The sequence below is a fragment of the Pezoporus wallicus genome, unplaced genomic scaffold, assembly GCF_028554395.1.
Source record: "Pezoporus wallicus isolate ANWC-B61680 ecotype Strahan unplaced genomic scaffold, APGP_CSIRO_Pwel_v1 contig_8232, whole genome shotgun sequence".
Taxonomy (NCBI): Eukaryota; Metazoa; Chordata; class Aves; order Psittaciformes; family Psittacidae; genus Pezoporus; species Pezoporus wallicus.
The window spans coordinates 1,322,803-1,349,164 of NW_026637105.1; the positions used below are offsets into that span (position 1 = coordinate 1,322,803).

The 26,362-nt window shown below is 55.2% G+C and overlaps 3 protein-coding genes across 3 annotated transcripts; 1 reads left to right on the top strand and 2 right to left on the bottom strand.

Moving 5' to 3' along the window:
* The first annotated feature begins 2,713 nt into the window (after positions 1-2,713).
* LOC130596100 (uncharacterized) lies at positions 2,714-5,611 on the top strand. The gene is made up of 5 exons (XM_057403389.1): positions 2,714-2,754; positions 3,594-3,705; positions 3,834-3,892; positions 5,041-5,332; positions 5,425-5,611. Exons 2-5 carry the CDS (start codon positions 3,614-3,616, stop codon positions 5,597-5,599), a joined length of 618 nt encoding a protein of 205 aa, XP_057259372.1. The 5' UTR covers positions 2,714-2,754; positions 3,594-3,613; the 3' UTR covers positions 5,600-5,611.
* A 955-nt stretch (positions 5,612-6,566) lies between these two features.
* On the bottom strand, positions 6,567-8,502 carry EVA1B (eva-1 homolog B). Its single transcript, XM_057403390.1, has 3 exons — positions 8,288-8,502; positions 7,059-7,173; positions 6,567-6,973 (listed from the first exon to the last, which is right to left on the bottom strand). Exons 2-3 carry the CDS (start codon positions 7,123-7,125, stop codon positions 6,567-6,569), a joined length of 474 nt encoding a protein of 157 aa, XP_057259373.1. The 5' UTR covers positions 7,126-7,173; positions 8,288-8,502.
* Positions 8,503-10,543: 2,041 nt separating this feature from the next.
* On the bottom strand, positions 10,544-25,957 carry STK40 (serine/threonine kinase 40). The gene is made up of 11 exons (XM_057403503.1): positions 25,147-25,957; positions 23,104-23,223; positions 22,145-22,230; positions 21,473-21,616; positions 20,235-20,462; positions 19,366-19,418; positions 16,473-16,588; positions 13,292-13,436; positions 12,833-12,952; positions 11,777-11,861; positions 10,544-11,029 (listed from the first exon to the last, which is right to left on the bottom strand). Exons 2-11 carry the CDS (start codon positions 23,213-23,215, stop codon positions 10,811-10,813), a joined length of 1,308 nt encoding a protein of 435 aa, XP_057259486.1. The 5' UTR covers positions 23,216-23,223; positions 25,147-25,957; the 3' UTR covers positions 10,544-10,810.
* Positions 25,958-26,362: the final 405 nt, after the last annotated feature.

Here is a 26,362-nt window from a genome sequence, read left to right on the forward strand (position 1 = left end):
CGTTGCCTTTGCTGGCAGCGGGCAGGAGATGCTTTTCCATTGCTGCTCCCTCAAAGGGAGATGGGTCCTCGCTGCCGGGGAGCTATGGGTCTTGCTGAGGGTGCAGCCTCCGTGGTGAATGCAGGGGGCTGCCTGCGTGGTAGGGAAGAGTTCCTGCCCGGCGTTGGTCAATGCTGTTGGCCAAGAGCAGTTGAGACAGCGATGTGGGGTAACGGCTCGTGCTTCCCTTCATGGTTCATGTTCCCCTTCATGTGAATTCATAGAATCAAGTAGGTTGGAAAAGACCTTTAAGATCATCGAGTCCACCCATTACCCCAGGGCTGCCAAGTCCACCACTAAATCGTGTCACTGAGAGCCTTGTGGATGCTACCACTCAAACCCACGTTCTAGACTATGAAGTCCATGTTACTAAAAGAGGTTGATTCTGTGTAAAACCTGCCTTACTGAACCAGTTCTGATTTAGAGAGTAAGTATGAAAGCAGCAAGACCTGTGTAGTCCATTCTGAAACCTTTAAGCTCAATTTCAGCATATTCGAGCCCTTGAGCCAGCTGGAGAAGGAGCCTGGTGCTGACCCCCCCCACTTCCCAGCTGGAACAGCAGAACCCAGGGATGAGCAGCGTCTGCTCCTCAGCAGAACCCTGCACCGCTGGTGCTGGTCCCCTCGGTGTCAAATACACCCGAGCCAAGGGAGCACTGGTGCTGAGCGCCTGGACCGGGCATGGACCGGGAGCACTGGTACCGACCCTTCTGCGCTCAGCGCAGGGACTCGGCGCGCTCGGGGCTTGTGGTTTCGGCCCCTCTGTGGTTTGGGTTTCACTTCCCCCTGCCCGCCGAGGTGCCGGATGGGACCTGAGGGTGCTCCCAGTCCTGCCCCGCTGCTCCGCTCCCACAGCCCTGCCCACGGTGCCAGCTCCCGGCGCTGCCGGCACACAGCTCAGGTAGGGATGCGCCGTGCGAGCGATGCTGAGCGCTGGGCACCGTGAGCTGCCTCTGGGTGCTGCCTGGCGGCACAGCGCTCAGCACCCGTCCTGCAGCCAGGCCCGGGTGAGGCTCCATTGCCATGGGCTTGGGGGGGGGCCTGGGGAGACCCCCACGAGCTCGGTCCTGCCCTTCCCGCACAGACCCGGAGCCGCGGCTCTGCCAGGCCCTGTTTGAGCTCAGCCCGGAGCTGCCGGCGGGGCTGCGTCCAGGGGGATGTGATCTGGGTCCTGAGCGAGGGGAGGGCACGCGGGGACAGGGGCACCCCGAGGTGGGTCCCTGGTGCTGGCACCTGCCCTGCAGCACGCAGGGCTCAAGGGCTGCGGGCACGGACAGTGCTGGCACCGGAGAGGGCTCTTCCCCTGCAGCCTCGCGGAGCTCCTGCCGCTGCCCACGGTAAGTGAGGGCTGCACCAGGGCCACGCAGGGCTCGTGTGGATGGACCCTGCCTGTGCCTCGGTGGGCTCCACGGTGCCAAAGTCCGGTGCCTGTGGGGCTGTGCCACGGCTCCATCCTCACCCAGCCCCTCTCCATCAGCTGAAGCCATTGATGCCATCCTGGGACTCGGAGTCCATTCAGTCCGGCCAAGGTGGGCACCCAGCCCTGGCGGCCTCAGTGCCCCAGCGGGCAGCCCCACGGCCCGGTGTGAGGTGGGTTGGGGCAGCCCAGGAGCCGGCCGTGCCAGGAGGCAGGAGGAGCCCCGTGGGGAGCGAGGATGCGGCATGGACCGGCACCGAGATGCTCTCGGCTTCGACTTCCTTCCCAGCGTGGTTTCCTCCGGCGTCACGTGCGTGGTGCGGGGCCGCAGCAGCCGGGGGAGCCGGGCACAGCACCACGGTGCTCAGCCTCGGGGGCAGCCCCGCACCAGCAGGTAGGATGGAGCCGTGTGGTTATGGGGGTCCCGCGCTCAGTCGCCATCCCAGGGGCAGCAGCAGTGTGGGGCCACACGGTCCTGGGCTGCGCCGCAAGGGCAGCTCTGGGTACCACCAACCTCACACTTCGAGAGCGATGGTGCCCTGGGGCCTGCAGAGCAGCTCCCTGCACCCCTGGGGCCGGGTGCCCTCATCCCTGTCCTCATCCCTCATGGCTGCAGCCATCTCTCTGGGAGGACAAAAAACCCTCTGGCAGTTTTGGTGCCAGCGAGGCCGCCATGGTGAGGGCCCTGCTGGTGGCGGCCGGGACCAGACAGCATCAGGGCTGCTGGTGGCGTTGGGGACAGGGTGGCCCATCACAGGGACAGGATGATTCATGGGCACATACCTGCGGTTGGATGCTCCATATTCTCTGCCAGAGGGTTCCATCCTGTTGGGACCTCAGGGCTTGGTGGCAGAGGGAAGAACGCTGCTGCGCCATAGGGACAGCATCCTGCCTCTGCTGTGCTGCTGGTGCTCTGGGGGAGGTTTGCAGCCGCCTGCTCTGCCACACGCAGAGGAAACACAACCACAGTGGGGCTGGGTGTGGGGCTGGCAGGAGGGGTGGCACACGGTACCGGGGTGATGATGGGGCAGAGCCACCATGGCGCTGTTGGGTACCACTGAGCATCGCTACAGCCATGGAGGGAGCCATGAGCCCAGGAACACCATGGGACCTTGTGTCCCACTGGTCCTGCCTGTGGGTGCCTCCTTCCCCAGCAGGGATGTGGCGAGTCAGGGATGGAGCCCACGTCTGGGGGTGACCCCGAGAGGGGCTGTAAGAAGGGTCCTTCCTGCAGCACCTGAGCCCCTTTTCTCCCTGCAGCCTGGAAGAGAGCAAAGGACGAGGAGGGGGAGCCCCCGGGTGAGTCCTGGGCCAGGGCAGGAGGGAGGGACGGGGATGGGGATGGGGATGGGGATGGGGATGGGGATGGGGGGGTGGGATTGGGATGGAGATGGGGATTCTGAAGTGCAGTAAAGCAAGAGCATCAAGTAAAACGTCAAAAGAGGAAGAAGGGGAGGGGGATGGGGATGGGGATGGGGATGGGGATGGGGATGGGGATGGGGATGGGGAGGGGGATGGGAATGGGGATGGGGATGGGAATGGGGAGGGGGATGGGAATGGGGATGGGGATGGGGAGGGGGATGGGAATGGGGATGGGGATGGGAATGGGGATGGGGATGGGGATGGGGATGGGAATGGGGATGGGGATGGGGAGGGGGATGGGAATGGGGATGGGGATGGGGAGGGGGATGGGGAGGGGGATGGGAATGGGGATGGGGATGGGAATGGGGAGGGGGATGGGAATGGGGATGGGGATGGGGATGGGAATGGGGATGGGGATGTGAATGGGGATGGGGAGGGGGATGGGAATTGGGATGGGGATGGGGATGGGGATGGGAATGGGGAGGGGGATGGGGATGGGAATGGGGATGGGAATGGGGATGGGGATGGGGATGGGGAGGGGGATGGGAATGGGGATGGGGATGGGAATGGGGATGGGGATGGGGAGGGGGATGGGAATGGGGATGGGGATGGGCCATGCCTGGGACAGGAGCCCCCTTGCTCTGGGCAGGTCCCGGTACCGGGCCACGGCCATGGCTGCTGCTCCCCCACAGGAAGCGCTTCCTGCCCCGCTCTCACCGCCTGTGCTGCGCGGTGCCAGCCCCGGCCCCAGCCCTGCTCCTGCTTCTCTACCCCAGAGCTCCCAGCACCACTGAGGATGGAGCCGGCCAAGCAGCCCCACAGCAAGAGGATGGCTCCTGCTCCCCCCGTCCCTGGCAAGGCCAAACCAGCCCCCACAGTAGCAAGCAAGTAAGACTCACACAGGTGCTCCGGGGCATCCGGAGCTGACACGATGCTCCCAGCACCGGAGCGGTGCTGATGCAGAACATCCCTGCTTGGTCCATTCTGTGTCACTTCACTGCCTCTGCTGTCCCCAGGCCTGGTGGTCCCCAGCCCAGTGCCTCAGACACAGAGAGGGGCAGAGCCGGTGATCCAGGTAGGAGCTGCAGCCATGTGGGGCCATGCCTTGTGCCAACACCGCGCTGAGCTCTTTGCCGTCTCTTTGCCACCTCTTTGCCGTCTCTTTGCCATCTCTTTGCCATCTCTTTGCCGTCTCTTTGCCGTCTCTTTGTCACCTCTTTGCCAGCTCTTTGCCGTCTCTTTGCCGTCTCTTTGCCGTCTCTTTGCCGTCTCTTTGCCGTCTCTTTGCCACCTCTTTGCCAGCTCTTTGCCGTCTCTTTGCCGTCTCTTTGCCGTCTCTCTGCCGTCTCTCTGCCATCTCTTTGTCACCTCTTTGCCGTCTCTTTGCCATCTCTTTGCCATCTCTTTGCCAGCTCTTTGCCATCTCTTTGTCACCTCTTTGCCATCTCTTTGCCGTCTCTCTGCTGTCTCTTTGCCGTCTCTTTGCCGTCTCTTTGCCATCTCTTTGCCGTCTCTTTGCCGTCTCTTTGCCATCTCTTTGTCACCTCTTTGCCGTCTCTTTGCCGTCTCTTTGCCGTCTCTCTGCCATCTCTTTGCCGTCTCTCTGCCGTCTCTCTGCCATCTCTTTGTCACCTCTTTGCCGTCTCTTTGCCGTCTCTTTGCCATCTCTTTGCCGTCTCTCTGCCGTCTCTCTGCCATCTCTTTGTCACCTCTTTGCCGTCTCTTTGCCAGCTCTTTGCCATCTCTTTGCCGTCTCTCTGCTGTCTCTTTGCCATCTCTTTGCCAGCTCTTTGCCATCTCTTTGCCGTCTCTTTGCCGTCTCTCTGCCATCTCTTTGTCACCTCTTTGCCATCTCTTTGCCGTCTCTTTGCCGTCTCTCTGCCGTCTCTCTGCCGTCTCTCTGCCATCTCTTTGTCACCTCTTTGCCATCTCTTTGCCATCTCTTTGCCGTCTCTCTGCCGTCTCTTTGCCATCTCTTTGCCGTCTCTTTGCCATCTCTTTGCCATCTCTTTGCCACCTCTTTGCCATCTCTTTGCCGTCTCTTTGCCACCTCTTTGCCGTCTCTTTGCCGTCTCTTTGCCGTCTCTCTGCCATCTCTTTGTCACCTCTTTGCCGTCTCTTTGCCGTCTCTTTGCCGTCTCTTTGCCATCTCTTTGCCATCTCTTTGCCATCTCTTTGCCATCTCTTTGCCACCTCTTTGCCATCTCTTTGCCTCTTTAGCAGATGCCGATGGCTTCAACGCGGTGCCGGTCACCACGGCCCGGCTCAGCCACCCCACAGCCACCCGCCCGCGGGTGCCGGGCCAGCGGCCTCCCAGCCTCACGCCGGGGGGTCCCTGGGTTGGGGAGCACCCCCCGGGGCCACCGCGCAGCGACGCGGGGGAGGCGCCGGCCCCACCGTGGAGCCCGGAGGTGCCGGTGGCTCCGTGCCCGAAGGAGGCGCTGGCCCTGGGGGACCTGAAGGCGGAGGTGCGGTCCCTGCACATCCTGGTGGACCTGATGCGGACGCAGCACCTGTGAGTGGGGCTGGGGGGGGGGCGCTGGGGGGGTCCCCATGGTTCAGCATCACCGGCTCTGGCCCCGCTGAGCCGCCCCTGCTGCGCTGCAGGCGGGACCTGGAGGACCTGAGGCTGGAGCTGGGGCAGGAGCGGGCCAAGCGCCAGGCGCTGCAGGTGAGTCCCGGCGCGGGGCTGCCCGGTGCGGGGTCCCCGCTGCCCCGCGTTGCTCGCAGCATCTCCCCGCAGGCAGAGATCGAGCGGGTGAGGAAGGCGCTGCCCTGCTGAGCACGGCGGGGGCTGCGGGCGCCTCGTGGTGCCGGTGCTGCGCCCGGCTCTGCACTGGCTGGGGGCAGGATGCTCACCCCGCAGCCCCGCACCGCTTCCTGCGGCACGGCGTGGGCCCGAGGCCGCACAACGGCACTGGGACAGAGTCTGGAATAAACCGCTTTGGGTACAGAGCGCTGGGTACCCACAGAGGGGCTCTGCTATGGGGCTGCCGGGTCCCTATGGGGTGGGCAAAGCTGGGCTGGGGCTGCCAGGCCCAGGATACCCACCACAGCACAAAGATCCCACCATGGAACAGGGGTCCTGTCACAGCACGGGGCTGGGCAGTGCCTCCTCCTCCTCCTTCTCCATCTCCCGCACCATTTCCCATCCCAGCCCCATCACGTCCTGGCCTCCAGCCACCGGCGTGGGGCTGGGAGAACATCTGGAAAACATCTGGATCCTGCTGGCGGGACCGGCCTGGGAAGGAGCTATTTTTACAGGGGGCTGGGGAGGGGGCAGCGGGGCCCCCGGGGGCTGGGATAGCGCCGGGAGCAGGGGGCAGGATGTGACCCAGCCCCGCGGGGAGCAGCCCCACATCCCTGGGGGGGAAACATCCGCCAGGGCCAGGCCCAGGGCGGTGCCGGAAAGGATCCGGGTAATTTTAGTTGGGTCACGGGAAAGGCTTCGGCTTGGGAAGGCGGCGGCTGAACACCCCCCCCCCCCCCCCAGCACCACACTGAGCCCCACGGGGGGTAGAACAGCACCATGTTTGTGGGGCAGGACCCCCAAAGCTTACACGGGAACAGCCGGATGTGACCCATGGGGATGGCCAGCGGTGGCCCTGTCCTTGTCCTTGTCCCTGTCCCCGCGGGTCCCGGTGCCCGCAGTCGTACCAATGGCTCAAAGTGCATGGACGGGGGGGGGGAGGCCTCCAACGCCGGGGCAGGGAGCAGCCCCCCCTCGCCCTCCTGGGTGACTCCCGGGGTCAGTAGTAGTGGACGCGGCCCAGGGTGCCGGTGCCCAGGAGGTCGGGCTGCCCGTTGCGCCAGATCTCGCGGATGATGCGCTCCCGCTCCTCCAGCCGCTGCGCCTGCTCCAGCTCCTCCGCGGACGTGAACACGTTGACGGCCGCAGCCCCGTCCCCGGGGCCGTGGGGCTCCAGAGGGATCTCGGTCACCGGCAGCAGCGACTCGGACGCCGCGCGGTCAACGGTGTCCTCCTCCTCATCATCATCCTCGTCGTCTTCATCTTCATCCTCGTCCTCATCGCTGAGGTGCTTGGGGCGGCGCGGGGGGGGCCCGCAGGACAGGCGCAGCACCAGCAGGCACAGGGTGAGCACCAGGCCGAAGCAGACGCCCAGCACGAAGTAGAGCCCGAAGCTCTCCGGGTTGGCTGTAGGGAGAGCAGAGGGGATGAGGGACTGGTCCAGGATGGCCCCGGTGCCCCCAGGACGTGTCCGTGCTGGGCCCGGGCTCACCTCGGATGTGTGCGTACGCGGCCATGCTGTTGCTCAGCAGCTCCATGTCCCGCCGGCGGCTCTCCATCCTGTGCCCGGGCTCTCAGCGTCTCAGGGGATGGCGCTTGCTCGGCATCTGCGGACACAGGGGCTGAGCGGGCGCCGCTGGGGATCCCCCCGAGGTCCTTGTCCCGCTCAGGACCATGCCAGGGTGTGACCATGCCCCAAGGGACCCCGCTGAGCATCACCCAGGGGCGGGTGCCGGGTCCAGGCTGCTCCATCCAAGGCTGCGCCCCAGAGGTGCCAAACCGGAGCCGTCCCGTTCTGCTGCGCCAGGGAGGATGCGGCTCCTCCGGGACACGCGGATCTGGGGGCCGGGGCCAGGCTTTGCATCCCCTGCCCACGGGCACAGGACACAGGGCTGAGCTCTCGGGGTCCCAGCGCATCCCCTGTGCCACGGGGCACCCATCGCAGCGCACTGGGGGCTGCTGCGGCCCCCAAGGCGCGGGGCAGGGCAGGAGCTGAAGCAGCCCCAGCCCGGGCCGGGCCGAGCTCAGTTCCCAGAAACGCTCCTCGAGGGAGGAACGAGGAAAGCAGGGCAGGAGCTGACACATCAGCAGCGCCGGCCCCGAGCCGCGGGGCCGCTCCCAGCCGGGCCGGGCAGCCCAGGGCTCAGCAGCGGCATCCCCAGGGGGTCCGGGTGCCCTCCCCATGGGGCAGTTTCGCCTCCAGTCCCTGCCCCTGCAATGGGGCCCGCCGTGGGCCTGGAGGGGCAGAGCCCCGCCGTGGGGCTCCCCCAGAGCCCCTCCAGGGGGCAGAGCTGGCCCTAGGGCCATGGGGTGCCCGTGGCCACAGGCCGGGGGTGGTGTCCTCGGCTGTGGCCGGCAGAGGGTGTGAGGGAAGCCGGGGACAGGCGGCCGGAGCTGGGCAGGAGAGCGCCGGGATCCCCCCCCGGAGCCTGCTCCGGATCCCTGGAACGGGATCTGGCCGTGGGCACAGCCCCAGAGCGCCCAGCCCTGAGTCCCCAAGCCCCGAGCCCTGCGTCCCTGAGCCCTGCGCTCCCCAAGCCCCCACCGCTGCATCCCCAGCCCCGAGCCCTGCGCCCTCAGCCCCGTGTCCCCGGGCCCCCCTTTCCGCACCCCAACCCCGGAGCACCTCGAGCCAGGGTCAGGGCAGAGCCGGGACACCCGGAGCTGGCGCTGGGATCCCTCGGGGCTCCCCATCCGCCCCTCGCCGGGGCCGGTACTCACCGGAGCGCGCTGCGGAGAGGGAAGAGGGAGCGGGGTCTGCTCCGCGTTAACGCCGCAGCAACAGGAAATGGTTCGGAGGCTGCTGGCGGTCAGCGCTCCCCGCCGGAGCCAATGGCAGCCCCGGCCCGGGATCCGGGAGCGTCCCGCTCCCCCGGGACACCGCGCTCGGAGCCGCCCCGGAGCAGGGCTGCGGGAGGGAAGCGCCAAACCCATCCCGGCAGGGGCCGGAGCCCAGGGAGGCGGGGGACAGGCAGGGGCTCCGCTGTGGCCGGGCTGGACTTGGTCCTAAAGGTCTTTTACAGCCTCGCTGATGCTGGGCTGGAGCATCCCGGGGCCATGGGAGCAGAGGTCAAGGGCTCTACCCCACTCGTGTCAGCCTTGGACACAGCCGAGCTGGTGGGGCTGCGTCCCAGCGGCTACACTGGGTGCAGCCCCAGAGCCAAGCAAAGGGTGCAGGGGTCCCCATGGGCCCACTCTGACCTGTGCTGCTGCAGCCCCTACACCCCAGTCCCAACCCGTGTCCCCCCCTTCCCCGGTCCCCACGGGCGCTCAGGGCTCAGGTCTGAAGTTTTATTGCCGCCATGCAGGGGTCGGTTCGATGTTGTACAAAAATAACGTCTTTATACAAAGAGCTTTTCCTCTATTTTTTTTTTCTCTCTTTTTTTAACTCTTACAACAGGCTCCGGCCCCCCCGTGGCCCCTTCACCCCCCTCCAGCCCCTCCTGCCTCCTCTCTTCCAGTTCAATACATGCGAGTTACCACTGACCGGGCATGGTTCAGCCTTGCAGAGCCCCAATATTGCTTTAACTTTGGGGAAAAACCCAACAAGAACACTAGAGGTGGGAGCGGGACGGGAGAAACCAGATGGAGAGAGCAGGACCCCAAGGGGGGAGGCCCTGCGCTGCTGCTGGTGGCACTGGGGGGGTGGTGATGGGCACCCATTGGGGTGTGCTGGGCCAGACCCACCGGTACAATAAATAAGGCTAAGACTTGAGGCTACTGGCTCAGCTGGCCGGGGCTGGGGCCACTGGTTGAGTCTGGATTAGTGTTCACGAGTCCCTGCCCGGCCACTGCCGCGTGGCTCCGGCCAGGGCGCAGGCAGGATGCAATGCCCGATGCTGCCAAGGAGGTTCAGGTCAATCCCTCTATCCCCACAAGGACACCTGGAGCTGGCCCAGGCTTAGACACAGTCCCCGTCGCCAGCCTGGGGCAAGAGAAGGCAACGACACGCTACAAAGAGATCTGCTACTCGCTCCCCGCTGGAGCTGGCCCCACAGAGCAGGGTCAGCCCCACAGCCGAGGCCAAAGAGGCTTTTTCCCCCCCTGTGCTCACACAGGTCCTGGTGCTGGGGGTGATGCTGGAGCTGGGAACAGGCAGGAGCAGGGGCTGGAGGCAGCCAGGGAAGCGCTGCCTTGGGCGAGGAGCCCTGGCTGGGGCGCTGCGAGGGCCTGGGTGTGAGAACAGGTTGTCTGGCAAGACAGGCATCCAGTTCACAAAATGAGGCTCAGAAACAATCGCTCCTGTTCTCAGCACGGGCCCACGCTCTTCCAGTGGCATTAGGTGACAAACCGGGACATCCTTCTCCCGCCTCAGCGCCGCGCGGTGAGGCTGGGATGGCAAGATGAGCTGGGGAACGAATACAGCAGAGACCTCAGCCAGCCCCTTCCTAATTCTAGGCAGATTATTTTGGGAAGCTTTTTCACATTATAACTCATATATTATATCTGTACCACAACTGAAGTGTGAAAACGCTAAATCAGAATTAATGCAATTTTAACTGCACCTTAGGTAAGCTACTGAAAAATAAGATTAAATCAGATAACCCTTACGAAACTAAAGAATCAGTGAAAGGGGGGAAAGGGGCCACGGCCGGCCAAGTCCTGGGGAACCTCTGAACTGAGGACAAGAGCCGATCTTTGCCTCGTGCCCGAGGCAGCCCTGGTGACACCAGGGAACACGAAGGCCTTGGCGTGGTGCAGGGTGAGACAACACGGCCAAGGCAGGTGGCACGTTGGGGACAGGAGAGAGATTTGATGCAGACGAAGGGGAGGGGGAGGTTCCAAGGAGTTCTGCCTCTCGAGAAACCCCGGTAAATCTAAGCTTATTCAAACCATACGGAGCGAACGCCAACGAGCCGCGCAGCCACGACTTGGGCCGGCAAACCAGCTTCACCCTCGGGCGTCTTCTCCTTTCCCCCAGGCTTTGCTCGATCCAGAGAACAGCATGGTTAAAAAGACAAGAGAGGTAGATTACAGTCATGATTAAAAGCAGATTAGTCATCTAGGCTTCGATTTAAAAAAACAAGATTCCAGAAGATGCCAAGAGGTTGCTGCTTCCAAAACTAGCTTTGCCCAAAAGTCTTCTCCCTCCAGAGTGAGTGTGAGTGCGTGTCCCTGAACAGAGCTCAGAAGAATTGCTACATTACTCTCCATCACGGGACACGGGTATTGCTGTTGAGCTGTAGTAGGCGACATGAAAGGCAGACTGCAGGATGGTGCTTGTGCTCTCGGACGGGCGGGGAGCTACTTCCGAAGGTACCTCTGGGCCAGGATCGCTGCGTCCAAAGGGTTCATGGGCTGAGCATCGTGGCCCAGGCGTCGCACTGGGGGGATGTTCCCAAACTGCCGCTTCTGGAGGAAGCTCTTGGCCTCGTGCAACGTGTTCTTCTCCTCAGCCAAGAGCAGCTGCTGCCTCATGTAGTTCTCGAACTCGTACTGCGAGCACTCCTCCGTCACCTTCACCTGCCGGAGAGCCACGGTCAGAGCCACGGCAACGGGCCCACGACTCCCCTCCGATGGCCCTGAGCCACCACGGGACAACTGGAGTCAATGCAAGAGCAGGCCCCGGTGCCTCACCCACAGTCACTGGTGCCACCAGGAGCAGAGGTTTGGGAACAGCTCATCCCAACCCTGCCGGCCGTTCAGAGGCTGCAGCTGCCTGACCCCAGTGCTCGCATCCCCCCGAGCCCAGCGGAGGGACTGCTGATGACAACCCTGCAGCATCAGAGGCAAAAGCTCCTCCAAGGCTGTCCCCAGGCACTGAGGTCACCAGAGCTGTCACTTCCAGCAGAAAACATGCTGGCAGGAAAGCAGGATGTTTGCTCCCATCTCGGAGCTCAGCAGGGAGCCTGAGCCAACCCTGCTGCCTCTTCCCAGCTCTCCCTGCACATTTGAGCTCTCAGCTGCGTGTGAGGAAGTGAGTGCTGCTTGGAGAGGAGCAAACTGCCCCTCAACCAGCTCTGGTGCCAGCGAGCTCGCTGCCAGGCAGCACGGATGTGACTCCTGGCCCCAGCACCATGAGCCTTTCCTTCCACTGCACAAGGTGGTGCTGGACTCAGCTGCCTCACAGAGCAGCAGTCACAGCTGGGTCCTCACCCCCTCACCACAGCTCACGGGCCACACGGTGCTGCCATCTCTTTCCATTACAGACAGACTTGGCACAGTGGCACGGAAAAGCACTGCCACGGAAAGGGAAAGAGGAAAACCCACCTCTTGAGGGTTCTCTGGGTTAGCCACTTGGTCGTCGATGTCTGGCACCACTTGCAAAGGGCCGCTCAGCGAGGACATTGACTGCCTGGGGGGAGAGCACAGTGTCAGGGATTTGGAGTATGGAACCCAACACCCCAGCCAGGGCAATCCCTCCTGGCTGCCCCATAGCCGGACACCAGTGTGGCACAGCCCCGCCTGGCTGCCACACCAGCTACTGCTACTGAAGGGTGCTATCCAAAATTCAGTTTCCCTGGAAGAAAATCGTATTCCAAACCCCAGAACTGCCCCCCACTCCCCTTTACTGCTTTGTTTTAAACAGGATGTGGAATTCTAAGTCTTGCATAGGTAGGAGAGAAACCAGCCACAGCTCCAAAAATCACAGACTTCACTTGCTGACTCAACAGGCAGCGCAAGAACTTTGCCTGGGCATGCTGTGCAGCACAGACAGGAGGTCACAGGGCTGACAAGGGAGTACTGCACCAAGCAAACACCACCAGGATCGATTTATGCTGGAGCGTGCTACTGGAATCCCATCCTGGTTGGTCCGTGCCAGTTCTGCAGTCAGATTTACCCTCAAAAGCATCCCCTGCTGCACGTGTAGTGTTCCCACCTGTAATGGCATCTCCTGCTCTTCCACTCTGCATACCTCATGCTTGCTTTTACTTAGCAGAGAAGACAGTACTAATTACTTGCAGGAAGTGTGTGCATTTGGCTGCATCTGTTTCTACATGGAAGTTATCCCCGACCATTACACTTCCTTTAAAACATCAGATCTGGGGAGCACAAGGGGGGCCCAGCACCAAAAGCCCTCCTGTATCCCAGCACTTCTCCGTAGTGCTACTGCTTTACAGACTCCAGCCTTGGTCACAGTGGCAAGCATTTGTACAGGCCACTCCGGACACCAGTGGTTGAGACACAAGATCTAAAGGCTTCCTTTGCAGTTCTCACAGCCTCTCCTCTGGTGTCCTGCTTGGCAGCAGTCTGCTGGCCACAGCTGCAATAACACAGCCTGTGGCCAGAGACACCATGTTCCTGCCTCCCTGCTCTAGCACATACCACGATGCTATGATGGAGCTGAGGGAATCCAGCACTTCAGAAGCTGTCAGACGCTGCTGCGGATCCAAGACCAGCAGCTTTCGGATCAAGCACACAGTGTTTTCTGAGACCCGTCCGTCCCTGCAAGACAGAACCCATGAGGAGCCTGAGTGCCCCACAGGGGCAGAGGCAGCAGGAGCTGAGAGCACAGCTAAAAGAGCCTCCAGCACTCTGACCAACGGATCCCAGGATTAACCAGGAGGTTGATTCCCTCTCCCTGCACCACACAGAGCCTTCCTCACCATTGCATGAGATGTCCCAGGCTCCTTGGTGTCTACTGCATGCAGTCTGTTCTCATCACTGCTGTGACCCTCAGGGGTTTGAGCGAAGCCCCCACCAGCTCTGGCTGTCCCAGTCAGGCCCAGAGCACCTCCTGCACGGGGACCAGGGGAAGGGCTCCCCGGGCCAGGCTGTACTCACTCAGGGATGTTGTACTCGGCAGCCTTGATTTTGCGGAAGAGCTCCTGAGGTATGCTGTCGTAGAAGGGGAACTGGCCATAGAGCATGGTGAAGAGCACCACTCCCAAAGCCCACATGTCGCTGGGTTTTCCACGGTATGGCCGTCCTGCAGGGAGCAAGGAGACACAGAGCAAGAGGCTTTACAACGCTGCTCACATCTGAGGCCCTCCACCACCAGTAAAGGCTCTCAAGTGACCTCTCGTGGTCCTTTTCTCTAAGCATTCACCAAAACGCTCAAGAACTCCTATTACAACACACCAAGAAACTCTTCCAAAGGTGCATCCTTTGGGAAACAGCAAATTGTTCATCTCCACACGGGTCTCTTTTCCCTTTCCAGACAGAGCAGGGCTATTCCTGCTGTATCCAAGAGCTTCAAGTAATCGGAGCCGGCACAGTACACAGAGGAATTCCCACTTCACTCCCCCTCACCATCCCTGCAGACTGTCACTGCCAGGAGCCCCTGAGGCTCCACAGATGCATCCTGATGAGAGTCTGGGTCCAAGGAGAAGGGAGTTTAAGAGGCAGCGAGTACAAGGCAAGGCAAGGCAGGAAAGAAAGCCCAAGGACAAGTGGACTTCTGGTGAAGAGCAGTCCAAGACGAATGCCAGCATCACTGCACGGGAGGCTGGTGTGAAGTGCAGACTGAGACCCCCTGATTGAGCCCATCGAGGTGAGACTGCCTCTGGGATGGATCCAGCAAGTGGCCACTGGAGCCTGCTGTGGAGCCATGGAGAGTGCAGGAAGCTGCCTCCTCCAGAGGCATTCCCAAAAGCTGCTGCAGCCCCAGCACACCCTGGGGTTCACTCAATGGAAACACTGGTTTAAAACCCCTTCAATCACACCGCAAGCCAGCGAATGGCAGCATGCACAAGGGTCAGAAACTGAACTCCAGTGCTGTGCCACAGCACAGGACTGAGGGAATGACTTCCTCTGACTCACGCAGTGAGTCACTGCTGCAGCATTTGTTATTTGTACTAATTATTCTTTGCTTTATATGCTCAAAAAAAGGCACCTCTCCCTCCTCCTCCAGCTTTTCCTGCTGTAACATTTCAGCAGCCACAGAATGCAAACCATCTCTTAGCAGGAGACAGATTCTCTTGGAGACTTCAAACAATGATTAATTCTTCAGGCGTTTTAGCTTCCTCTTGCACAGAAGCATTAGCAATAGAAACAGAGGGTTTCAGAGTCTGAAGGTGGTGGTGAAGCCTGGAATGTCCTCAAGTTAACTCTTCCCTCAGTGCTTGGAGGAGATCTGCAGACTGAGCCATTCTGGAACAATGTTTGCAAGAGCAGAGGATCTGGCTGCACAGATCCTCAGGCCAGGTGGTGCTGGAGCAGGATGCAGTCCTGTAACTAAGGCTGTACCATGCAGGGTCTTGAACAGCCTCAGCTGTGAGAGAAGTCAGCAAAGAGCCTGCTCAGTTCCTTGTGCTTCATGGCCCACAGACAGGCCAGCCAATCCACCAACAGGAGAGCTGTGAGAACAAAGTGGGTGATTGCAGGCAAGCTGTGCTGGCAGGGGGGATGGAAGGGACGAAGTCCAGGACAGAAGAGTACCCTGGATGAGCAGGAAGGAGCAGCCTTTACCAGACACCAGCCACATGAGCTGCAAGTGCTCCAAGCTCCTGTGGAGCAGTTGGCTCATGTCATCCATCTGCTTAGAGGGGCCTCAGGATATCCTGCAGAACAGGAAAGGCCTGCAAAAAGCACATGTTCCACCTCCCCGCCTGCCTCTGCTCCCTTCCTGGCTCGGTCCTGCCCAGGAGGGAAGCAGCTTCAGACCTGCCTGGCAGATGAGGACGGAAGAGCTCAGCAATGTTTGGTGCTGCTGCCTGTAAACCTGACAACAAACTTACAGAGGGGAGTCCACTGGGTGTGGAGATTTCAGGACTACCTCCCTCCGAGGGCAATTCTGAACTACAAGAGCCTGGGATACCAGAAATGAACAGCTCAAGTCTTCAGAGGGTTTTCAGTATTCCAGATGTCATCCTTGCATAGATAAATGCACTGGCAAGGATTCTTTCACTTCACTGGTAAGGGCTTTCACACTCTATGCACACCAGTGGGTGCTGCCCAATGCACTGCTTGTCCAGAAAGCAGTTGATGCTGATAAGCTACTGTCCAGAGTTTCAGGCATCATCCAAACACAAGCTCGGCACTTGGGATGGATAACCCTTGGTGGGATGCATTGGAGGCGATTTTGGACTGCAATGTGTGGTCCAGCTTCATCCAAAGGGAATTTTATCTGAACAATATGAGACAATGCACCATAACTGAAGTGTACAGAGATGCTTTATAGGCACAGCCCCAGCTGTAAATACACCCTTCAACACTAGTCCAGCTCACCTGGATGAGAAGAAACTTCCCCTCAGTCACTACACTGACAAACAGCACCACCACTCAGCTACTATCAGCACAAGAGCTATTACACTAGCAGACCTTAAAGCCTTAAAGCTCATGCAAAAGAAACCTCCTGAAGCAATTAACAGACAAGGAACCACATCTGTTTCTGAAAGTCCCCTGCACCAGTTAAAAGGTGGGAGGACATTAGGGAAAGCTGTTCTTTGCCAGACTCCTGCTTAAGGCATCTGCTGGAGACAAGACATAGCCCAGACTGCTGGAGACAAGACACAGCCCAAACAGAGCTGCTGGGTTGGCCTGGTGTCATCATCCCTTTAAGTGACTCCTTTCCATTGGGTCAATAGTTCCCTCTGGGAACAAGCAGCAGCTGCAGCAACTGCTCCTCTTAGTGTAAGGCCTGAAATAAGCTGACATTGTGGTGGGATTTGGACCGAATGCCTCTTAGGCCCAGGGATTTACCTTGCAGCTTAAGCAAAGCCTCAGGAACAAGACTGAGACGTGGGAAATAGAACATCTTGTCTGCAGTCAGGCTTAGGAGCAGGCAGGGAGCTTCTCATTAGCTTTGAAGCTCAGACTAGCCTTAAGAAAGAAGTTGCACTCGCTCCTTCCCTCCGTATATTTTCCCAGTTGGAAAAACAGAGCAAGTCTCATAACTGGACCCCAATTAAGAGGCTCTCACAGGAGGCAGGTTACGTATGGGAACAGAACTAGGGTTTTTTATTGTCAAGAGTCACAAATAAGTGAAACGAGTGTGAAGTGTGGGGCTGAGGGCATTGCCTACCACTGAGCACGTCTGGGCTGATGTAGGCAGGGCTCCCTCGCTGGTCCTTCAGCAGGTCATCCTCACTCACCAGGTGCTTCCCGAGACAGAAGTTTGTTATGGTTATTCGATGAGTCCTGTGGAGAATCAGAAAGCATCAGTGAACAAGGAGCATCCTGCACAAGCCAAACTGCACAGAGGAGTGTGCCTATGGGGCTTCTGAGGAAGCTTGAAGCCCTGGGAAAAGGCAAGGGGAGCTGCAAGATCAACTCCATCCCAAAGGGGAGGGATTCCACACTGATCCACATGGCCTGCAAGGGGGAATAAGAATCTCTTCTACAGCTACAGACAATGTCTACATCCAATCTGAGTGGCATGTGGCTGTAAGCACAGGGTGCTCCTGTAACTTGTTCACCTTGCAGCCATGCAACTGCCCTTTGGGCAGCCTCCACACTACCCTGCAGGCAACCCCAGCACCAGGACCTGCACTTGTGTGCTTGCTGACCACTGCAGGGCAAGAGTGTTAAAGGAGAACTTTAACTGCTGTTTCTCTCCTATGCTTACCAGCCACCTCTAAAAGCATCTTCTCCACACAACGCCTTCCGGGAGCCGAGGGAAAATCCCCTAAAGGACTACCCAAGCCTGGCCTCCACACATCCTTTGCTGATGTGTCACCAGCAGATGAGCTACAGGACCTCTGATCAGATAGAGCACAACCACTTCTGTTACCCAACAGTCCCGCAGCAGGACTGTGGTGGCTGTTTTACCTGATCTGCAGGACCGTTCTTCACACCCAAGTATGCAGAACAGAGAAAGTCTCATCAACACCCAAAAAACCTCCTACAGAAAAGGTGAGAACTGCAGGTACACACAACATCTCTATTAAGATACCCCTGCTTCCCTAAGGTACTGCCAGCACCAGTTAATCAACGTGAGCTCATTACAAAACTACTATTACATCTTCCATGTCACTCAGATAATTTGGGTTTTTATGTACAGCTGAAAGGACTCGGTAGCAAAACACTGTCTGGAAGATTTCTAGACTCTTCAGAAGTTGAATAACACAACTAGAGCCTGAGAGAATGAATTAAATCCAGTCACAATAACCAAGAAGTATTTCCAGCAAGTCTACCAGACACCAAGTGTGGGCTGGCAGGGGAGAGCTGATTATTAAGACAGACTTGTGTTTAAGAAGTGTTAGCTTCAACTGTCAAGAGACTTCCCTGGCTGAATAACAACCTGCAGGATTTAAAAGACAGTGTTCTAAAGGACACCAAAACGTTCAGGGCTGTTTGGTTGTATTTAGCCACTGAAATTTGAGCTAATCTGTAACCATCCAAGTGGCTAATGGCAAAACCTGCGAGGCTTTCACATCCCTATCCTGTGGGTGACAATGAGGGACTTTCATTAGCCCAGGGTGTAACTGGCCTGGTTTGGATGTTGCAGTGATCTGTAGCTACCTTCCTCCCCCACCAAGGGGAAAGACCTGCCTCTGTTGTGAGCACGGCTGGAACAGAACAAACACTTCTGATCAGCCCAAATGGCTGGTCCTCTCCATGGTGATCTATTCTTACGCCTCACCCACCCTTTCTTATGACTCACTGCTGTAGAGGCTACAGTTTTCCTCACCAGAGCTGATGGTCTTGCTAGTAAAAAGCCAAAATACAGTACGCAATAATAAGAGAATGACTTTGAAAGTGTGTTTACAAAGCTTCGAATCCCTCCCCCTTCCTGGTAGCGAGGGCCCTGTGTGCAGCTCTCAGTGGGATGGATGCTCCACTGCACCCTTTGCCTAGAAAAGAAGGGAAACCTCTTTTGTCTGCCTCTGCCTAGCAAGGAGAATCAAAGCAGCAAGCAGCAGATAACAAATGTACCTTAAAGCAGCTCTACAGGAACAAAACTAGTTACAGGTGGCCCTGAGAAGCATTAGATGCTCTGTGTGCGTGTGTGTGTGTGGAACCAAGAAGTTCACTCTCAGTAGATAAAATGTTTGCTTTCAAACAGCAGTAGAAAGAAGAAAGAAGCAGGCTGTGAGCACAGTGAACCTGCATGCTTTGTACAGACTCTGGAAGGCTGCAGACCTACAGCCTTCCAGCTTTTCAGTCGTTCCACAAACCCAGACAGGGTGAAAAGACAACGAATTCCACTCATTCCTAAAGTTAGTGCAAAATATTTAGGCAGTAATGTAATACTGAAGGACACAGCGGAGTATCTGAAATGGGACTTGCCAACTAAATCACTGCATAACCCAAGAGAAGTAAAAAATTCCAAGGAGCCACCGAGCAAAGCATCTGCTACCACCACACCTCTCACTCATGTTAAACTCCTGCCCCACTGGGCTGCTCCCTCCTGTGCCTGCGCAGCATCCAGGACACCAGTGCGTTAGAAACTGGGGCGTGCATGGAACCCACTACTAGGAACAAGGAAGCTATTTCAAGCACAAATACAGACGGGACAGAAGCACTTTTGTTTAGATAAGTAAATATTTTCCTGCTAGCAAAAACACAGCAGTGCAAGAGTCAAAGATCGAACACTGCTGTGATTATAGTACAGGCTGCAGCGGTGGGAATTCCTTTAGCATGATGGAAAGTGAACTCTGGGAACAGAACCACTTACCACATTCTGATTTGTTTTCATAAGGATAAAATCTCTCTTGCAGATTTCTGCATAAAGTTTAGTTTTCAGAAGCTAGAATCCTCAAAGAAGTGCTGACACGGGGTCACTAAGCTCGCTGGAAGAGCGAACTATCCTGGTTGGGCTCAATTCAGTTTTGGAGATGAGCTCCTGTAACACTGACCTGGATTTCAGCTTGCTTCCCTTTCCCTCACCTTTCACATGCGAGCACTCAAGTGCTGCCTTTGTGTTTGTAAGAAACAAAAGTAGCACAGGGCAACTGCCAGCTCTGCAGACTTACCTTTTGTTTAGCACCATGTTTCCTAGTTTCAAGTCTCTGTGCACAATATTTTTCTGTAAAATACGTAACAGCACAACATGAGCAAACCCATATTTGTTAGAGAAGTACAAATTCAATACCTGACAAAAGCACTCAGTATCCTTTGAAATCATGTCATCTTCACTCTCAGAAATAACCCCCATCAAGGTTCCAAGTCAGGCTGCATCCCAGGTGCTTTGTGCACTTCCTTTTGGATTCTGCTTGGACCAACAGAACAAGCAAATCTGCTGCTCTGAACGCAAGGACAGACTTGACTGCAACCAAGAGACCTGGAACTGAAGTGTCCAGGCTCAGTAAGAGCAATACCATGAGCATTCCCTCAGACGACACGTGCTTCACCGCTCTGCCAAGGAAGGATGGGTGTCCCTTCTCGGAGGGTAAGGAGTCAAACAGCAGCAGAGCCTGTTTTTGCTACAGTAGTTTCTAGTTCATTGATCTCATTCTGCCCTCAGAAATCAATTCTTCCATTATGATTTATTTTGCTTCAAAAGGAAATAGCTTGAAGTGCTTCCTGCATTTGATTAGCCTCTGCTCTTCTCGTTGACGACCCCTTTCTGAGGTTAACAGCACTGTAGGTCACCCGCTCTGCATTTAGTCCAGCTGGCCCCTCTCCACTGTCAACACATGCTGTATTATCATCCAGCAACTTGAAGGGAGGGGAAGGGAACGCTCTTTTATGGCTTGGGGCATGAGGTCTTTACGCAGAACACTCTTAGAGGGAAACAGCTGAAACATCCATCCCCTGTAACCTCACCACTGCCCACACCAGGAAGTTTTACAACGTCTATTATACTAAGGTGGGAAAGCACAAGGGGTAACAAAGACCTTACCTTATGTAATGCTTCTACCACTCGTACCACATCATAAAATATCACTACCGTCTCCCGCTCACTGAGTCTCTTCTCTTTAATGACATAATGCTGCAGATTGATCAGATCTGCTGTTTTGTCACTGAAATCATGGGCACAGAGACAGTCTAACACGAGACAAATGCGCTTCTTCATTTTCCTGACCATTCTGTTTGCTTCTAGATCTTCTATGATTTCACAAGCTCGGTCCTAAGTGAGGCAAACACATGAGCAATAGTTCAGGGAAGCTCTCTGGGATTATGTACTTACATACAGAGCACTGGAGAATCAGTAACTACGTGGTGATCTCAAAACAAGCAAATGCAATCATAGTGCTAGATCTTTGCCCGAGTTGGGATTTCAAAGAGAAGATACATGATCTCTGCTTAAAACAGACAGAGAAACTCTGGCTAGCTTCTGTCAGCAATGATACTGTTTATACACACAGAGAGCTTTTGATAAGACCTAGAATAACTGTATATTGGTGCACACTCTGAATACCAGGGATCCAACATGTTAGTAATGAGAACAGGAATCTTAAAGACAGGAATTAGCAGTTCTTCCATAACATGAAGCAGGACACAGCAGAGTTGGACATTTGGCTTATTAAAGTTATGGTACAGATGACCTCAAGTGAAAAGTGTGTCGATAAGATTTAAACAGCAAGCACATGACTGCTACTGCTGAACCCAGGACACACGGCAACACCAACATCCAAACCAGTAACCCCTAGCAGCCCATCGCATCCATAAACAGCTCTGAAGGTATTATCAGCAACACAATTCACTCACACAACACCCTGATGGGCACACTGACTAGTTTAACTTGATGAAACAGTTTCTTGGCAGTTTGTCCCCTCTTCCAAGTCATCATAAGCCAGTACAAAAAAGCACAAACTGAGTTCCAAAGGGTGCTCTGTGGGCACAGATTAATTTGCCAGTGAAGCAGCTATTGTCCTCTTTGAAGGGGATGCTCCTGAGCATCTGCCCCATCTTTAAATGCCCTCACATTTCCCAAATCCCAAACCCTGTTACATCCCATTTAACTCTCAAAAGCCCCTTCCACCCACTTGTTTGAAGCAGCAGTGGTTAACCTCAGTGTGCGCTGGTAATTCTTTACACGCAAGAATGGGGTCAGCACGAACTGTACATTAAACAAAAGCAACTCAAGCCTAAAGCAATCACTGGCATTCCCCCAACGTGGATGGTGACCAGCTGTACCTGAAAGAGCCCATGGTGATGAACCACTCCTTCCTGGTTATGGAGCAGGGAAAGGAGAGAATACTCCGTGTGCAGCAGCATCTTCCCCTGTCGCTCCTCCTGGGTTTCTATTCCTTTATCACCCCTTTCTTCTAAAGTGAGAATCTTCAGGAAAAGGGAAAAGACCTTTACAGTTCCCAGAAAAACCCAAATGCCCCCAAACCACTCTCATTTTAGGTATTCCCATGTGTTTAACAGCTGATGCAATTGCTCTCATGTTCGCATACTGGCCGCACAATGTCTGAACTAACATCTGTGCAGAATGCACAGCACGAGCTCGATTTGAGGGGCTGGCACTAGATGATCTAAGGTCCCTGCCAACCCATCCCGTTCCATGATTCTATGATTTAACACAGAGAAGCAGTGCAGATGCTCTTTGCAAATATCCCAGGTGATTTTTACTCCCCATTGGAGTCACTCCCACTTCAGGCCAGTGGAGCAGATCAGAGGAGAGCAGCACAGCAGCCACAGAGGCCTCACCTCAGGGCTAATCTTGACACCAGATCTAAGCTTGGCAGAACTGCAGCCGTTTCTGACAGCACCCTGGTGCAGCCTATACCACACACCACTGCAAGTGCTCCTGCTGAAGAAGCTGAAGAGCCCAAAAGGTCTGGCACCCCCCCGTTTGCTTACCTTCAGCTGATAAAAGTCATCTGTCCCATCCTTTCTTGCCAAACACTGAACAATACTTGGCACAGGGGAGTTACCTAAACGTGGACCTAACAGCACAAAGCAAAAACAGACTTGTTTTCCTTTAAGCAGCAATGACTAATTCAGGGTTACATCAGTAGGCAAGTGTCACGCACTTTAGGTTACTTTAAGTTCCTTTTTCTTTCCCCAGAGATTAAGCACATTTCCACAAATCACTGTCTGAAGAAAAGAAACTGAACTCAGAGCTTTTTGCACAAGGTTTCATTTGTTCACTGGAGAAACACTGAAACAGAGCCCACACAGGGCAGAGCTGCTTTCAGAAATTCAAATTTCTGCATGCCTGAACCATAAGGCTTCCCCATTTACCAGCAACACCCATGGCAACTGCTGTTACCACACCTCTGAACCCAACTGCCACCTCTGCACGGGGCGTAGATTATCCCAACTTCAGGTTAACACTTTTCAGTCTAGATCAATCAGCTTCCAGTTGATTATCCATTGGTTTCCATTGTGAAGTCCATCAGGGTTTTCACAGTTTATACAACTTCTTCTAGCAGCTCTTAAAGGCTAGCAGAGTGGCCTGGCCTTGGCACACACCACTTATAAGGACCACCAGAGCATTATTAAGACGCCCACATGCTGATCTGACAGCACATTGCAGGCAAGCAGGGTCAAACATCTCCCTGGAGCTCTAATCAAAAAGCTCCCTCAATGAATTTACTGACAAAGTTTAAAGCCATGCCTGCCCTGTGGTATTCATATTACAGATCTCAGCCTGACCAGAGCTGCAGAAGCTCCAAGGGCTGCTGCTCTTCTCCATCAAGGGAACTGTACTCTAAGATGCTACATTCTGCGTCTGCTTTGCCTCGTTTTATAGTGCCTTTATCATCAGCCTTGCAATCAGTAGCTACACTGACGAACCACCTCCCCTCCCTGCTTACCTAGTATAAAAGGGCCCGCTCTCTTGGCATTATTTCCAGAAATCCCTGTACAAAGAGCTTTTGCCTTAGTGGATGTTTCCCCAGCTCCTCTGTCTGATGCTCGTCGCTTCATCCTTGGCTCTTGGAAGAGAAAGAAGATCACATCTGATGAGCAACCGAGTTAGTTTCTTCCACTACCCCTTATGTTGCACTGGAAGGCTTTCACCTCCTGACGCACTCGTGTCTCTGCCTACTTGTGTTTCTACAAAAAAGCTATGGCTCATTACTGATAGACCAGTTGTGGGCTGGAGGCTTAATGCATTTTGGAAGGTATAAATCAGCCTCATTATTCAAAGCAACGTCTCCTACAACACTTGTTTCAGACACATAGTGGGAACAAGTCAACATAATTGAAGCTTGTTTTACAGCAAAAACAAGTTTGCAAATTAACATATTCCAAAAAATCTCTGGAAGAAAATGCCCAAGTTATCCTTCTGTGTGGATGCCTGCTTCTGATTCAGCCTATCGGCTTTTGGGGGTTCATTCATGGAAGACTGCCCACCAGGCACCACCACCAGCTCATCGAGTAACTGAAGCTCAAATCTGTTCCTCAAACAGCCAAGAATACACAAAACTGACCCTAAAGAGAACACCTTTCACCTTTTCCAGCAAGGTGGCAGAAGACAAAAATGCCACTTACTGTGAGATTGAGTTCATTTAACAGGGATTTGCCCACAAATGTAAGCCGAGTCTTAAAATAAGTGCCCCCTCTCTATTTATCCCTCTTTAGGCTCTAACCTTTCTATCACATCTCCATCTACCCTCATCCAACACAGCTGAAACTTGGAATCCAGCATCCAAAACTATCCCTTCAGTCCCCACGTGCAGGAACCAATGCAGACTATTACCTGCCTTCAATGAATATTCCAACGGAAGGAAACACCGCGGTGCCAATACATGTGCTCCCTCGCACCACCACTCCATGCAAAGAACAATTTAACCTACTGAATGTGAATCTCATGATTTGCATCCAAGTATCCAAGGTCCACACATCACTACAATTCAATGCAAACAAGTACAAGCCTGACTCGCTCCTACTTATGGCAGAAAACCTGATTTCCAACATGCATTTTCTGCTGCTTGGAAATCTAGAGTTTGTGGTGGCATTGCAGAACCAATACCTATGAACTAATTCAAGCCTTTGACTACTGCACCTTTTCCCCAAAGGAAAGTCTTGTTTCAGTTTAGCAGGATAAAACCTGCCAGCCTGGCCTCCACACACTGCATCAACCAGCTCCATCAAACTCAACTTTTGCTCCCAATACACCTCCTCTTCACCTTTATCTCTTGGAAGAGGGTTTCAAAGACTCACATAGCTCTAGCCACTAAATGCTGCTGCTCCAACTGTTCCAAGGGATTTCTATTGGGAGTGGGGGGGGAGAGGAGGAACTGCACACAGATCCATTTCCTTACTCCGAGCAAGTCAAAGCCAAGCCCCAGGAGTCTTCCCTTACAGGTTACTACAGCAGACAGGGAAAATATTTTGGGGTTACACTTAAGAGTCCCAGTGTTTCACCATGTAAGAGACTGATAAATCACTGTGCTTTGAATGAAGTTCACCCTCTGGCAGTCCCACCCTTTCTGTGGACACAAGCGTGATCTCATTGCATTAATTCATCTAGTACCTGTCACCCAGATCAGAGATAGCAACAGATAAGGTGAGAAGTCTTGCAGCAGACTTGGCATCTCTGCACTACAAGCTTCCACTGACAGAGGAGCACTGCCAGGCCCAGCCAGCTGAACAGAACAAAGTCCTGAGCCCCACATGCTCCTTGTTCTGTTCATTCCGCATCCCTGACCTCATATTTGATTATGCCTTATAGAAACCTCCACTCCTTGCAACATCACCAGCATCATCCCTGCTGGAAACGTATGAGTAACATCTCCGCTGGAGAAACCCCACTGCACAGCAGCTCTGAGGTAATGACCCTTGTGCAATCCGAGCTGGATCGGGATCCCTGGTGCAAACGGCGTTATCGTAAACAAAATAATCGGAGCACTCACGTAGTTCAGCATCAACTGTATCTTTATTCTTCTTCCAAACTAGGTTTTCCAACGTCTCAGGAGACTGGAGTCATCACCTTGGAGAAGGCTGGATGGTCGGAAGGTCCAGGACTCTGTAATGCGAAACGAGATACACTTGATGCCGCGGTTCTGGATTATTCTTGATTACGATAACGTGGGATGCACCAAAACTCCTCAGCTTGAGCCATCTGTGTTTATTTGGGCTTAGGAAAGGCCTGAAGCTCCCAATATCACATGAGAGAGTAAAAGGGCTCTTGAGGTTCAGACCCTGAAGAGTCACAGACGCACGGCCCTGCGCAGCAAGACAAATACAGCGTCAGTGATCTCCAAAGGCATTTTGTGATGTGAGAGCATCAGCAACAGAGCAGAAACAAACACGTTCTCCTTTTTAACCTCCACCACATGGTACTTGCTTGCCTGGTTTTAACAGTAACTTCAATAGAGCCAGGTTAGCAACAGTGCCACAGCAGAACCTTCACCACTGGAAGCAATTTTTAATCACAGTAAGAGCTAATGCTTAGAGTCTGGACTTGAACAGAAGGATTTCTGCAAATGGCAGAGAATAATACATTGGATTTTATTCTTATCAAATCCCTGCTGCAAGTTAATTCCTCTTCACAATTTATATTTGGCCTCAAAAAGATAAATCAAACTAATTCTACTTAAATTCAGTGCTGCTCAGGAGTTCCATCTGGCCCCATCGAAAAGGAGAAATTCAGGATTTCAATCAAGACACCCTAGAACTGAATCTACACCACCTCTACCAAATGCTCAGTTTAACCCTTCGTTAAACCAAGCTGCTTTTCTTCACCCTGTATCCAGTTAGATCAACTGTCAAAAGCACAGGGAACATTTGGGGCATGGGGACTGCATTCCCAACACTACCCCAAAGCAAACAGTACCATCACCTGGTTGTGGGGGAGCTGCCAAAGGTCTTCCTGAGTTAAAGTACTGAGCCCACCTATGTTTTGATGAACAACGCTCCCAGCCTCTGCTGCTGGCAGCCCTTAACAGCTATCCAGTGCTTTCAGAATGAGTTGTCTTGGCACTGAGAGTGAGTGGAGGTGTCCCAGTCCCTTAAAGGGCATCCACCGAGTGAAACATCCCAGCTGCCTCACACAATACTTGTAAGAGCAAGAAAAGCACCAACACAAACAAGTACTCAGCTATTAAAGACAATCCCATGCCACTCACA